The 14411-nt window shown below is 46.8% G+C and overlaps 6 protein-coding genes across 6 annotated transcripts; 1 reads left to right on the forward strand and 5 right to left on the reverse strand.

Moving 5' to 3' along the window:
- Positions 1-613: 613 nt before the first annotated feature.
- Positions 614-1818, reverse strand: N7478_001107 (ATP phosphoribosyltransferase; the record flags this gene model as incomplete). Its single annotated transcript, XM_056917322.1, has 4 exons — positions 614-987; positions 1060-1551; positions 1704-1738; positions 1802-1818. The coding sequence occupies 4 exons, from the start codon at positions 1816-1818 to the stop codon at positions 614-616; spliced, it is 918 nt and encodes a 305-aa protein (XP_056785202.1).
- Positions 1819-2556: 738 nt separating this feature from the next.
- On the forward strand, positions 2557-3140 carry N7478_001108 (40S ribosomal protein eS28; the record flags this gene model as incomplete). The annotated part of the gene is made up of 3 exons (XM_056917323.1): positions 2557-2617; positions 2797-2880; positions 3079-3140. 3 exons carry the CDS (start codon positions 2557-2559, stop codon positions 3138-3140), a joined length of 207 nt encoding a protein of 68 aa, XP_056785203.1.
- Positions 3141-4124: 984 nt separating this feature from the next.
- On the reverse strand, positions 4125-7643 carry msh3 (mismatch repair protein MSH3; the record flags this gene model as incomplete). The annotated part of the gene is made up of 3 exons (XM_056917324.1): positions 4125-5618; positions 5670-6763; positions 6830-7643. The coding sequence occupies 3 exons, from the start codon at positions 7641-7643 to the stop codon at positions 4125-4127; spliced, it is 3402 nt and encodes a 1133-aa protein (XP_056785204.1).
- A 747-nt stretch (positions 7644-8390) lies between these two features.
- Positions 8391-10172, reverse strand: N7478_001110 (uncharacterized protein; the record flags this gene model as incomplete). The annotated part of the gene is made up of 1 exon (XM_056917325.1): positions 8391-10172. One exon carries the CDS (start codon positions 10170-10172, stop codon positions 8391-8393), a length of 1782 nt encoding a protein of 593 aa, XP_056785205.1.
- Positions 10173-10774: 602 nt separating this feature from the next.
- Positions 10775-12028, reverse strand: N7478_001111 (Rab geranylgeranyltransferase subunit beta BET2; the record flags this gene model as incomplete). The annotated part of the gene is made up of 5 exons (XM_056917326.1): positions 10775-10820; positions 10878-11002; positions 11060-11511; positions 11572-11857; positions 11927-12028. 5 exons carry the CDS (start codon positions 12026-12028, stop codon positions 10775-10777), a joined length of 1011 nt encoding a protein of 336 aa, XP_056785206.1.
- Positions 12029-12979: 951 nt separating this feature from the next.
- On the reverse strand, positions 12980-13957 carry N7478_001112 (metallophosphatase domain-containing protein; the record flags this gene model as incomplete). Its single annotated transcript, XM_056917327.1, has 1 exon — positions 12980-13957. The coding sequence occupies one exon, from the start codon at positions 13955-13957 to the stop codon at positions 12980-12982; it is 978 nt and encodes a 325-aa protein (XP_056785207.1).
- Between the last annotated feature and the right edge of the window lie 454 nt (positions 13958-14411).

The following is a 14411-nucleotide window of genomic DNA, read 5'->3' on the forward strand; positions in this document are numbered from 1 at the left end:
TAGACTTTCATCCCAAATTTTTTCTCTACTCTACATTCATGGGATGCCCTGAACCTTTTGCATTGTATACATAATGCATGTCTTTTTCTTTCTTCTCACTATTCATGTTGTTCTGTTTTTTGCTTTCCATTCTTGTCATGATACCACTTTTGTTACGACTGATGTTATGATATCGGTGATACGTCTTGGACATACACTTTCAAGTTCATTGTTCATTGTTCATTGTTCATGTATTATATGCACAAAGACACTTCCGAGTTACTTAGAAAGATTAAACTTAATGAATTAGATCATTTCATACAAAGACATTTCAAATCCTTTAGGTACCTAAGACTCGCTATATAACTTCAGAACCCAATGCTCTATATACCAACATCTTTTTGTCTTTGCACCGTACAATCGCAATTGCATAAAACCAATCATGAACATAATCATATACGAAACTGAATCCATCAGAAATCAGAAGAAAGCAAAGATCCCAGCACCAGACTGAGCCTCGTCTCGCCTCACGCAAGAATGCCAGTATCGACTGACAAGTAGTAGGAGGGTAGAAAGGCAAACAGAAATCGAAAGAGGAACAAATCAAAGTAGATCGAACATCTCAACCCTCTCCCTAATCAGTACGAGAGTTCGCAATGTTCAAAACCAAAATATCCGTAGCCCCAACCTTAATCAACTCATCCATAACAGTAGCGATTCTCTTTTTCTCAACCATAGAACTAACAGCAACCCAATTCTCCTCCTCAAGAGCAGTAATAGTAGGCGCCCGCTTACCAGGTGTAATCTTTGATGCGGTTGCCAGCTCCGAGCGAGGAATATTATACTGGCACAGCACGAATTTCTGGGCCGTGATAACACCGCGGATACGTGAGGTGAGCAGGTTAAGAAGCTCGTTGTTTGAGTCTCGGGATTTGACGAGGACGGCTGTGCTGGTTACGACTGTATCAATTGCTTTGAGACCGGCGGCTTTCATAGTCTCGCCGGATTCTATAATATCAAACACAGACAATTAATAAACCTGCACCGAAGGTAAGGGAGAAATAAAAGAGGGTAACATACCAACAAGATCAACAATACCATCCGCAACACCCAACGCACAAGCAGCCTCAACACTACCACCCACATACTTAATCTTCGTACTCAACTTCTTACCATCACTTACACCTTCCAACCCCGCAAAAAACTTCTCCGACAACGCAGTAAAGCTAGTCACGACATTACGACCAACAAGCTGGCTTGCCTCGCTAATGTCTCCCTTCTCAGGAACCTGAACTTGCAATTTACATCCTCCAAAGCCGAGATCGAGAATCTCTTCAACGCCACTTGTTTCGCCGGCGGGAAGTGTGGCGTCGTGCTCGGCGACCTGGTCACGACCTGTTATTCCGAGGTCGACGCGGCCTTCGCCGACGAAGGTGGGGATATCGGCTGCTGGGAGGAAGATTAGGGCGATAGGAAGGTTTTTGACGAGTGCGATATCGAGGCGGGTTTCGCGGCGGAATTGGACGTCGCAGCCTGCTAGGAGGTCTAGGGTTGATTGTTGGAGACGGCCCTCTGAACTCTTTAGTTAGTAGGGTTTCATTGGAGGTCGTTTATGTTTCGTATGGAATGTCTTTGGTGTGTAGGGTATGATATGCATTTGGTGGTGGTGGGTTGTGTGACTCATGGGTATTTTGGGTTAGGGGACAAGATGAGATGGGACTTGCTTTTAGGGACAGCGAAGAGAAGTCTTCCTTCGAGGCTTTATTTCAATTGAGTCAGTTATTGGTTTTTTAATCCATTTGTAGCTTTGTTGGTGACTCACTGGTTGACGAGATCCATTGCGATTGGCGCGGGGCACGAAGCGACTTTTTTAATATATGTACTGTTGTTGGATGTGATGGTGATATTAAGATCAAAGATCTCTGAGTTTCAATTGCAGTATGCAAGAACTTGCGATATTGTCGCGAAGTAACTGTTCAGGTGTAGGGTAGAAATGGTTGCGGGCAGACCGGAGCTCTTTGCGGCAGAAATTGGAGGGGCAGCGATTGGGTGGCTCCGATATGCCTCCGGTGTGACGGGTGGACTCCGAGTCATAGAACCTTGGAAGATAGACACTAGGTACGACAAAGGATATGGCGGGATATACGCACGTGGATGGATGATATGGAAGAATTTGTAGAGATTGGATTTCTTGATTTCGGACATGTACTTATTTCTACAGTAATGGCATTAATAAATTGTTAGTAACAATAATGCCCATACAAATCAATACCCTATGCATACTTCGTTCCCCTATGTTAATTGACTTTGCGGTCTGAAGATGATGACTAATAGAATCGAATGATTTGGTTGCCTGATTTCTTTTAAGGTGTCGAGGTGTCGATCACCCGCAGAACTACATGACTAAGCACATGCATAAGACTCTCTTGATGCCCGACGGGTCAGGTGTCGACAGCCCTGAGCCCTCGCGTAATTTGAGGAACCCACACAAGGCAAATTCATCTTCACATCCGCCTCTTCCTCCAGTCCACCCAAACTCTCACCACCCTCGTCCGAGCTCTCCCTCATCCCTCCAAGATGGATTCCAGCAAGCAGCCCGTCAAGCTCGTCAAGGTGACCCGTGTCCTCGGCCGCACCGGTACGTGACCTCTCCTACATCCCACACGAGAACAATTCGAGATTCCCGCAATATTTCGAGATCCCCGGAGGTCGAAACAACCGTTACAACCTCCGCAATCGCCAGGATCATATTGGAGGATGAAAACCCGATTTTTCAGAGGACAGAATGCTGATCTGTGATTTATTATTGAATTATAGGCTCCCGTGGTGGTGTCACCCAGGTCCGCGTCGAGTTCATGGACGACACTTCCCGTTCTATCATCCGTAACGTCAAGGGCCCAGGTATGCGATTAGATTCCTTTCTTTCTCTTCCCTTTATCACGCCGAGGATGGATCTGGGTATCAAATAAATCTACGAAAGAGGGGGAATATTGCAAAAAATTGAAGATCCAAACCAACCACACCCAACCACACTCAAAAAAAAATTCGGCACCGTCACATCGAAATACTTCAAACAACAAGGCTAACCAATTGCAACAGTCCGTGTTGACGACATCCTCTGCTTGCTCGAGTCTGAGCGTGAGGCCCGTCGTCTCCGTTAAAATCTCCAAAAACAACAATTCACTCGCGCTATGTCTTTCGTCTCTCTTCGTCTCTCGCATATCCCTCACGTCCGGTTTTCCTTAATCGTCTTCGGCCAAAATTGTGTCCCTTTTTCTTTTTCGCCGATTCTTTGAATTCCCCGCCTCCTCAACCTCAACCGCCGCATCGCCCCTTTCAAATCACCTCTCGAAGTTCTCGTTTTCCGATGATCCACTAGAGGTGGTTTCTGAACTGGGTGTATGGGATTTTTTGGTATTCACATATCCAGAAAGTCCTTGAAGTCGTTTTTGGGAAAATCACGAGAGAGAGAGATGGAGTGAGCGAACAGATTCAACCCCCTTGTATGAGAAATGAACTGAGGTTGCGCGATGGATGGCTGGCTTGTGGAATTTGTGGGATGGTCGGTCTGGTTTGGTCTGGTGTTTTACTATCACACGTCCATTTGACGTGCTTGCATGGGCTCAATGCGACAAACGAGGTTGTGATGTGCTTCTCTTCTTCTCCTTTTTCCTTTGCGCTGCAAGGTGGTACTAGAAATGGGCACCGAGATTAGAACCAGGTCTGATCGACTAAAAAGAACTATGGGAATGTATAAAAAAATTTGAAACTTCCTGTTCTGTCATGTCGAAAGACTGGGGTAATGTAGTGTAAGACAGCGCCAATCCTGAGCTCTGTGGGGTCTTTGGATATGTAGACTTGAGTTCCTAGATGCATGGTTTACCAATCTTAGGTCTCATAGTGATTTTTGACTTGGTCTAGATCTCTGTCTTGACATACAACGTTCAGCAGACTCCACCTAGGCAATTATGGGCATTGCAATATAAAATTACTTAGGCATGAAATATCGGTGCTGCCACCTGGGCATGCTCTGAATATCGACATGTCTTATTTGAAAGAATATGGCAGTATCATTTTCTATGAATATAATGTACAAGATCTTTGAAGGCCCATATAGGACAGCATTAAATGAAATAGCCTGGAAACTACAACTGCGCAACACTAGCAAGTAGCCGTTCAAGCATCTCATCATCACCAGCCGTCCCCTCAGAACCCTTCTCTTCAACAGCTTTCCCAACGGCACTAGCAAGCACCGCCAATCTCTTCCTCTTAATAGACTCCTCCAGCTCCGAACTCTTCTCCCTCGCCAAGTCAATAACAGACGGAGGCAAATTCGCCAACCTCGCAACATTCAATCCATAACTCCGGTGCGCAACTCCCTCGCTAACCTCATACAAAAACGTGATATCTTCATTCCCTTCTTCGCCCGATTCCGTGAACCGCATATGAACGTTCCGAAGAGATTGATCAGGGAACGATTGAACCATCCGTGAAAGATGTTGATAATGTGTAATGAATAAGGTAAGTGAGCGAATCGAACGAACCATATAATCTAATACAGCCTGTGCAATAGCTACACCGTCATGGGTGGAGGTACCACGGCCCAGCTCGTCGAGAATCACGAGAGAGCGCGGACTTGCTTGTTTGAGGATATCGGCTGTTTCGGAGAGTTCGACCATGAATGTTGATTCGCCCGCGAGCATGTTATCGAATGCACCCATCCGGGTGAAGACTGCGTCTAGAAGACCTAGACGAGCAGAGGAAGCGGGGACGTAAGACCCTATTTGTCCCATTATTGCGATGAGGGCGACTTGACGGACGTAACTGGATTTACCACCCATGTTTGGTCCTGTCACGAGTAAGGCGCGGGTAGCGTCTGTATCTAGATCGGTGTCGTTTGGAACGTAGGCGTCTGTGAGAAGTCGTTCAACCATTGGATGACGGCCTTGCTCGACATGGAGACATGGATGATCTGTGTACTCTGGTTTGACGTAGCCGGGTTGTTGGGCGATAGCTGCAAGAGAGAGTAAACAGTCTAATGTTGCGAGACTCTGGACGCAGTCACGGAAGAATTGGTATTGTGTTGATATTTCGGCCAACAGAGCTCGGAAGGCTCTATCGCAGGCTGCTGCTAATGCTTCCCTGTACTGGTCCCGTTGGCGTATGAGTTGAATCACCTCGGGAGTATGGAATCGTGAGACCTTCTTAGTGCCGCTGACTTTGACCCAAGAGGCGGGCACCTTTCTGATTGCAAGAGAATTGTTTTCGATTTCAATGAGGTATTCGATTCCTGAAACTGTTGCATATTCCACCTTTTTTCTTTCTATGCGCTCCTCGGCTACCTTCAGATGCTCTTGTAGTTCATGCTCGACGCTGCCGATTCCGAGCTTTTGTTCCTCGATATCTTCTGTCTCTTCTTCTTCGCAGAAGAAGGAATACTTGTCGTCAGTTCGGGCAGCATGGAGATTTATCTTTTCCAGGAAGCGGGTGACATCTCCTTGGATGGTAGGAAGAGATGCAACAGCTTCACTGATCAAGGGCGAATCAAACTTGGTATCAGCAGGAGATTTGACTTCGCTGAACTCCATGGAGATCATCTGCATGGTTTGCAGAACAGTAAGAAGCTCTGGTCGAGTGCACTTCAAAGATTTAGTAAGAGAGAATATCCAAACATATGATGGTTGACTCACCTTCCCATAATAAATACGGATCAAACTCCTTTCCAGGTCACTCTTGATTTTACTCAACAGTCCCTTGATACGCTCGACAGGAACTGTCCGAGCAGGATTCGTCAATTCTTCAACGGCATTGGTACGTTCCTCTAAGCGTGCCTTATCAAGCAAAGGTCGTCCAACCCACCGTCGCAGCAGCCGCTGTCCAAATCGCGTCTGCGTACGGTCCAAAGTCCAAAACAGGCTCCCTTTCGCCGAGTGATCTGTCCCATTCTGATAAATTTCAAGACTAACCAATGTATTTCCGTTAAGCAGCATGTGTGAACGAGCCGAGAACGGTTGGAAATACTTGGTCAAGTCAAACACATGCTCCAGTCCATAATCAGACATATGTTCAATCATAGCAGATAAGCAGATTGTAACATGTTCCGGAAGCCCAAGGACGTTCTGAAGTAATTTGGCCGCTTGCGCATCCTCTTCCGTACCTGTTGCTTTCATTTTACCTGCGTAAAATGTTGAAACATGGCTATGTGCCTCAGCAGCGGCTGTCTTCTTTTTCGAAGCCCGCTCAACTCGCACTGCATCACCGAAAACATTCGTCTTACTTCCTGATAAGTGCTGTACAAGTTTTTCGCTAGCACGAGACATCTCTCCGACAATCACAATCTCACAAGGCGCGATGTGTAGTAATCTCGTCTCGATCTCACTTCGCATAAATCCATCCTCAAAATCATCGTAGATCACATCACCAGTGGCAGGTTGGACAGCGACAATACCGACGTTAACACGCTCGTCGTTGCCCATGCCTTTGGCATTGGCCTCTGTAATACACAACATGTACCCCGTGGCCGGCGAAGAGTTCCCAGCAGCAGGTACAGAGCCCTCAAGGCCCTCCACATCGTCAATGTAGGTTCCTTTCGTGTAGAGATTCGTCAATTTGCGCACAAACGGTGCATTACGATTATCACCCGCAGCTTTCAGGGCGGCTGTCTCAATTTGTCGCACGACACCGACCTTATGCCCTGCAGTAACTAGTCGCTTCACGTGAACATGTAATCGGTGCACAGGAATACTAGCCGAAGCGAAACGGTCGTTATGAGCTTCGGAGGGATCTGCAAGAGAACATTAGACGGTGAACGGAAATAAAACAAGCAACAGTTGCACAATGCATAACTTACGTTCATCGAATCTGAACTTTCCAGGAATACACACTATTCCCAACTCTTTCGCCGCAACACGAGCGTCCTCTCCAAAGAACCGAAACTTGTATCCAACCTCAACTACAAGCACCGTATCCATATTCTTGCGCTTGATATCGATAACCTGTCGCTCCATTGGTGTCAACTTAGTACCGCCCTTTTTAGCGGCGCCTTTCCCTTTCTTCGGTGGAGGAGCAGGCTCATCATCAGCTTCGGCTTCTTCGCCTTCCTCCACTTCTCCAACAGCGACGTCATTGGATACATTCCGTCCAATACCAATGAGACAATCTGCACCTCCGAGCTTCCGAACAAATTTCTGGTGTAGTTGGTCCTTTTCTTTTCTCCTCTGTGCGTCTTCCGAATCATCCTCTTGGGCAGGTCGGGCGGAAGCCTGCGAGCTTTGATATTTGAAGATGTCTGTTCGCTGGCTGCTCTCTAGTTGGGTAGCTGGGTTTGGCAAAGCCTCTGCAGATGGTTGGCAATCATTTGTAGGGGCTGAGCCGTTCGTTCGAGCTCGTTTAGTGGGTGGTGCGACGATGTCATCCTCCTCATCGTCTTCTTGGATATGATTTGCCTTCTTAGGTGCTTGTTCTGTCTTTGCTCCTGGCTCGGGAGAGGCAGGTCTCTTCTTAGATGGTTTTGGTTGAGACTTCTGGGGCGTACTGGTTCTAGAGGTAGGAGTGGCTTTCGGGGTTGAAGATGGCTTTTGTGTAAAGAAGCTTGAGATAGTTTGCTGCTTGCGCTGTAGGGACGGAGATGGTGCGGAGGACGGTGGCGAGGATTGGGGTGGCATGGTGGCTCGATATGCTTCGGGATGGAATCTCGATAGATACGGATTTTGAATTTTCGGGACTCTCTATTTGTTTGGGGGATGAAGAAGCTGTGCTGCCTCAATTGCCCTCCAGTTGACCTGTCGAATTCGACGCGTCTTGTACGCGCTGGAGTTTAATTGGTTGCTGAGTCATCTTCTTATCGGCGTCATTGGATAAGTACATGTACGGGTATAGCGCCCAGCAGGGAAACCCCCATATTTGACTTGCTTTTCTACTTTTTCTACAATTTATGGACATATTTAGAGTACACAGTACATACAATAGAGTATTTCGTACCAGGTGGTAAGTTAATATATGACCAAGTACGCTTTCCCTGCTGGGCGCTATAGTTCCCCATAGATAAATCGCCCTAATGCTGCATGTTCGGGGGATCTATAATGAACCATTTTATACTATGTAATAAATCACTGGCATTGGTCTCATGAAAGCTAAATATAATGAATCGATTCAATTGATTACAAAACTGTCAAAACTCTGGGTATTTATACTATCAATAATTATAAGACAGTCATGAAACTTCATCACCGGAACGACGGAGAGATACTTCATCCACCTCAATATGAAGACATGCTTGATGTTGCAAAAAGAATAGGGGTCCAACCATGGTCATGCTTCTCATGGGTCAAGATGCAGGATGGTCAGTCTAAGTCATGAGAGGGTCGACCGAGGACACGATCATGAATGCGAATTTCGAGCGTTATAGAAGATTAGTCTGCGTGTGTGGCTAAATATAGCTGGGCAAGATCATGATGATCTTCCTCGGAGATGGTCGCATTTGAAGATGCATGATGTAGAGAAGCTGTCCAAACTCCGTGAGCCATCATTATATCTTGTCCGTATGAGCTGGCCTCGTAGTATTCCATTTTTGAGCCCGGCGCCAGGAGAGGGTTGGATCGGTATGCAGCAGTTTCGGATCCGTCGTCATGTCCAAGATCTCCATGAGACGGCTCATCATAGTAGTAACCTGGCGTATACCCTGCATTGTCCGTATCGTTTCGTCTTGGAAATGGCGAGTGCCAACCATGCAAGCCAATTCGGCCTTGGGGAGCCATCATCGGTTCAATGTTTTCTTTATCCAGTGCCGATGGGCCAGGGTTTCCTACATGATCATTGGAGTCATGCTTGCTGTTCAGAACCAAACGAGCTGGTGTCAATGTTTCCCGAGAGGGCTTAGAGTGTGCAGGCTGATCTTTGTATCCCGCTTTGCTCCGATCATCTTCGTCGGCAAATATGGTAAACGCATTGCGGGCTCGCTTTCCAAATGCCTGCACAGCAAGACCAATTTCGCCGTCGTCGGGAGTATATGATGTTCCGAGGTCTTTCAATCCTCTATCAAATTGAGGTGGAGAACCAGAATTGGCACCATATGCCGTGAATCCGGTCTTGTTGCGATTGCTGTTGACAGTCCTTTTGGACCGCCTTCGGTCTTGGGCTCGTGGTCGATTAGGGTCGGCTCGACGAAGAACCCCTTTCTTGGAGCGAGACAGTCGTCGCTTTGGGATCGGCGTCTCTCCTTTCAAGGGACTGTTATCTTCAACATTACCAGTGATCGTGCGCTGCTTCCTAAATAGTCCCGTTGGTGAAAAAATGAGCTCAGTAGGCTCCACCTGCAAGGATGTCATCTCCATCATCCTCAGCACATTCCCGTCCTTTTTCTGATTACGCTTGCGCCGCATTTGTTGAGTTGCCGAATCAAATATATCCATCCCGGGCCACAGTATCCCCTTCAGCCTCGCCATCTCATCTGCTCGCTCCTTATCAGCTTCCATGTCGTTTGAAGCCCCGGAAAGCCTTCTGTTGTCCACAAACGGATCTACTATGTCGTAACCCATTGCTGAAGGCATGTCATCCGGTCTTTCTCTCGTCCGTTGATGCTTGGGTGTTTCAGGAAACGGGTTATAGGCATTCTCGACACGACTGCAATCCTCCCCATGTTCTCCATTGTGATTCAAAACCCCCATAGAATGTGTTATGCTCATTCTGAGATGAGCCTCTATCTCCATGATAGGATGGCCATCAATAGCCGTAGATGTGGCTGGGGTTGCATAGCATGAGACGAATGAGACATCCTCGGACTTCATGTTATGTTCCACATTCTCTGCACCATTCGCCAGACGGGGATCGAGGTATTCGGGAAGGGCGGGGGCTGTCGACAGGCTATGATCTTTTGTACTCGACCTCCGTGAGCTTCTCTGTTGACGCTGAACACTGCAACCGACTGGTCCCTTCGGATGTGACTTGTGCTTTTTCTTCCGATCATCTTTGGAGGTCATTCTGTCGGACAACAATTGTGCGAGGTTGTTGGCGCTGTACCACTCGTCATATTGTTCGAGGAGTTCGATCGCTTGAGTCTCTTGGTGGCTGCGGACTTGAAGCTTGAAGTAATAGGACAGATGAGATTTCGAAGCAACATGGGTCAAAAGATGTGAAGCATCACTGAATCGAGGCTGTCCGGGACAGATGATGCACTGCAGCATGGGGGTGTTCATTGTACCGAGGGGATCGGTACATCCAATCCAGAAGGAAACGGCAAAAATAAGAGCCAAACAGACAAAACAGAAATCAAAAGCAAGTATAACTGTAAAAAGTAGAACGCTGAAGGAGCGATGAAAAGATCAAGCTGGAGCGGGGATGGGGAAGGATGGGAGCTGCCTTGACATGGTCGGAGTATGAGCGTATACACCCAGCCGCAGGGGAAGGCACGCTAATCGCCGCAGCTGAGGCAAGCACCACTCAGGAGTACATTCGAGTCTTCCAAAGTTCACATTATCATTTGTTTCAATGAGTCTTGAAATGTCTAAGTCTATAACACTTTTTTTTTAGCAATTCTTAGATCAAGATAAGGGGTGAATGTCATTTGGTATCTCATTGTCACGTCTTCTAGCTGGTATCTATGTACTATTCAGTAATGTGCCACGATGTCTTAACAGCCACTAGGCTATTGTGGGATGGTATGAAGCGGAATAAGTCAAAGTGAACAATTGCTCTCCTCCTGCCTTGTATCCCATGATCCATGGAGAAAAAGAATCAAGGGTTATTAGATGGCAGGAGGGATTGAAGAGAAATGGATGTGATCCGACGTAAATTGGTTTCAAGATTTTGCGAAAACGCGACTAATCACGGATTTAGGTAAACAGCTAGTTCATGGTTAGCAACATGGACATGAAGATGAAAGAATGCAAAATGCCACTTACTATACTGGATCAATCTCTTGCAGACCTTCAACACCAAGAAGACTCAAGCCCGCCAGGCCAAAGTGAGTATGGTAAACATCAACCATGTTCCCAGGTCGGTCAGCTAAGCCACCACCTTCAGAGTCCTGCTTGGAAGTTAGCATCAAGATCCAAGAATTGAAAGTGATTGACATCAAACTAACCTGACATTGCAAGACAAACCCAGCAAGCTTCTTTCCATCAATCCACTGGAGTCGATCAATCATAGCTAAACTTGATCCAACCCACCAGGTGTAGCAAGAGTCTGGCAGCTTTTCAGGCCGCCCGTTAAAGCCACCCTTGTCAATTTGGCGCTCACTAAGCCAGGCACCGATACGATCTATATTCACAAGATCTAAGCGGCCAGCAATTGAAAGGGCGCCGAGGCAGGTGAAAACCTGGCCGGAATGAGACTCAGCGCCAGGAAAAAGACCATAAGCACCATCCAAATTCTCGCAGCTTTGGATGTAGGCGACGGCCTTGGGGACATCGACTAGATCCATCAGACCTAAAAGTGACAGTGCATTGAATGCGCCGTAAAGGAACCGAGTATCGGTCTCACCCCATTGATCTCCCATGAAAGAGCCATCTTCGCGGTTTTGTAGACTCGCGATGACTGTAATTGATCATGTTAGTAAAGAAAGCAAGAACATAGGATTTCACAGGGAAACCGTACAAGAGCCCACTTTCTGTTTGCCTCCACGACCTTGTTTCTCCAGCTCATCCACTGCATCAATCATGACCAAAATTTGGACAGCAGATACGGTATAGAGCATGTGAGCGTCGTGGCCTGGGGCGGCACCAAATCCTCCGTTGTCCCTTTGACAAGAGAGTACGAAGTCAATGGTTTCATCCCGGGGCAAAGCATCGGGATGACCGAGTAGATGGAGAGCCGTCAAACCCCAGTAGACCCCATTAAGTCGTAGGTGCTCGGTCAGCCAGTACTCCAACTCATCTTTCCTCTATTGTCACCGTCAACTGTTGCCCCGTTTATATGTTCCTAAATATTCGTAGTGAGAGAGAGCACGCACAGTGTCTAGGTTCTTGATGTAAGCGACATGCTTCAGAATGTGCAGTTCTTGATCTAGCGAGGTACTACCTCCAGCCCTGCCTGGGCCAGATACCAAAGCCATTTCTGCTGTAAGGCGGGGGAGGGGTATGTATGGATGTAGTCAAGGGTCTAAGGTAGAGACCCTGATTGGCCCTAGGTTAGTAGCTCCGTAAGGGAGAAAAAGCTTGTTGGGCGATGCCTGAGGGCGTTTGAATACAGAATTGAGCACGTAGTTGGTTAGATCATGCTGTCATCAAGTCATGCATTAGAACCAGTGCCACTAAGCGGGCTGTGCAGAGCCGCGGGACTAGACGGAGTTCTCCCGCGAAGCGAGAAATTGTGGCTTGAAGCTAGGCTGGTTATAGTGGGCATCGCGGTTTTTGAAGGGGTGTGAGGTCACGTGAGACACACGTGATTTATAAGGCGAGGCTAAGCCGCTTTTGTCCAATCCCCTAATATGGATCAAATATAGTGGGGTTTCTGCTCTCTGCCCTCCGGTTCATTCTCTGCCTGTCGCGTTGGCGCTTGCCCCGTGCACCCAGGGTGACATGCCCAGCGACGCTAGGGACGAATTCGCATATATGTTTCAGAATGAATGGAGCAGTAACCCTCAATTCCCATCTATTTTGGAAAAAGATTCCTATGACCATGCCTTTTCGGGGCAGGGTTCATATTGTACCCCTGGGCTAAAATGGAGCAACTTAAAAAAAAAAAAGAAGGGAACTAAAAGGAGCATGTTAGAAGCACATGGAAGTATTGCTGCCCGGTTCAGATCCACTATCTGCCAACTTTCTGAATGGTCTGTACTCAGATTGTTATCTTCGGCTATACTGTATGCAGATAGCTCCCACAAAGCTAGGGTCTTATTTTCGGTCGGCTCCAAATTTTTGGGTTTGATGCCGGCTATTGATGCCCAATGTTTGTATCGAGCTTTGCAGTATGGAGTGCAGCAAGGATTAGTCCAACAATATTCTTGGAATCTTGGAACGTGTATACGTATATTAAATGTTGACAATCTAGATCTATCTGTGTACTAATACAGTACAATAAAACTAAACGGATACCCTTTAAATATGATAGGTTGTCTTCGCTCATCCTCCCTCAACCCGCCCACTATAGTTGCATTTACAAGTAAACACCTCGCCTCCACAGATGGACGAAATAATGTCTTCAAGAACACCAAAATAGTCAATAAAAGACACCAAAGTCCCCCTCCAGCAAAAATAACCCGCTCATATGCATTTTCGAGCTCATCGAATAACAGCCATTCGGTGCCTCTTCCTTCATGAACATGGCCAAAGACATGTAGCCGTGGCTGCACTCGCCATAAATTTCGTAGCAAATGCATACATCCCAACTTCATTAGATCAAGGTGCCCGCGCGGTGGCCCATGTGTGATCAGTACATCAATACCACCTGGGACGATTGTAGTCCAGATATCTTGACTGCGAGGATATTGGAAGGCCCAGTTTCCATTTTGAGGTGAATGGGGACTGCCATAGATTCGTAAATGCCGACCATTCTCACAGATAACGGGCGCTTCCTCGTTTTCCAGATACATAATATCGCTCCAGTCGAGTTGATCGCGTTCAGAGAGTTGGACTTGGACTTCTTGGTTCGCGGAGGCTCCAAGTTTGTGATCATTACTATGGTACCCTGTGTCTAGTAATAAGTCGTGATTACCAGCGACAACGATCTTAATTGCATGCGCCTGTGCATTTAACCAGGTAAGCGTGGTCTGGAGTTCATGTAACGAGCCTGAATGTGTAAGGTCGCCTGCATGGATGAGGATATCTCCATCTGGAAGGCTCGGCTGAGTGTTATGGTCTGAGATACAGACAATGAAAACTGGATTCGTGAGTGGTGCAGCTGGGATAATTTGATGCCAAGTGTAGAGTTTCCGGGCAAGGAACACGCAGGGCTGCTCCAGGAATTGCTCCCAGGGTCCTAGTCGTTTCCGATTTAGTAGTTCATCTAAGCCGGAGCGGCGCTTGGTAGTAAATGGCGACATTGTTTTTTGGGTTTTGGGTAGGCAGCATGTGGTACCTGGGTGTATCAGAATTTCAAAGATAGATTCCGTCAAGTTCAAGTTTTTGTTTCAATGTTGGACGTTGGACGTTTGAACGTTTGGGGCTTACAGGTACATGTTGCGGCGCGGCTGCCTAGTAATACGGACACGGTCATCATGATGATAGATCTCCGAGTAGATACACAAAAACCTAGGTTTGAAGCATATCGAACACATACATCCAGAAGTTGAACTTCAAGAAGGTTGAGTTTGATAATTCAAATGTTAATATAGCAAAATTGGCCTAATTAAGAAAACCTTATGAATATCACAAAATCAAGTATAATTCCAATGTATATATACACTACCACTAATTCACTTGAACATCAAACACATGTATCAAGATTTTAAAAGGCTTAAAACGCAAAGGGCTCATGGATGTATATATCCATGGATA

This window comes from Penicillium angulare, assembly GCF_028827245.1.
Source record: "Penicillium angulare strain IBT 27051 chromosome Unknown utg000001l_segment0_segment0, whole genome shotgun sequence".
Classification (NCBI taxonomy): Eukaryota; Fungi; Ascomycota; class Eurotiomycetes; order Eurotiales; family Aspergillaceae; genus Penicillium; species Penicillium angulare.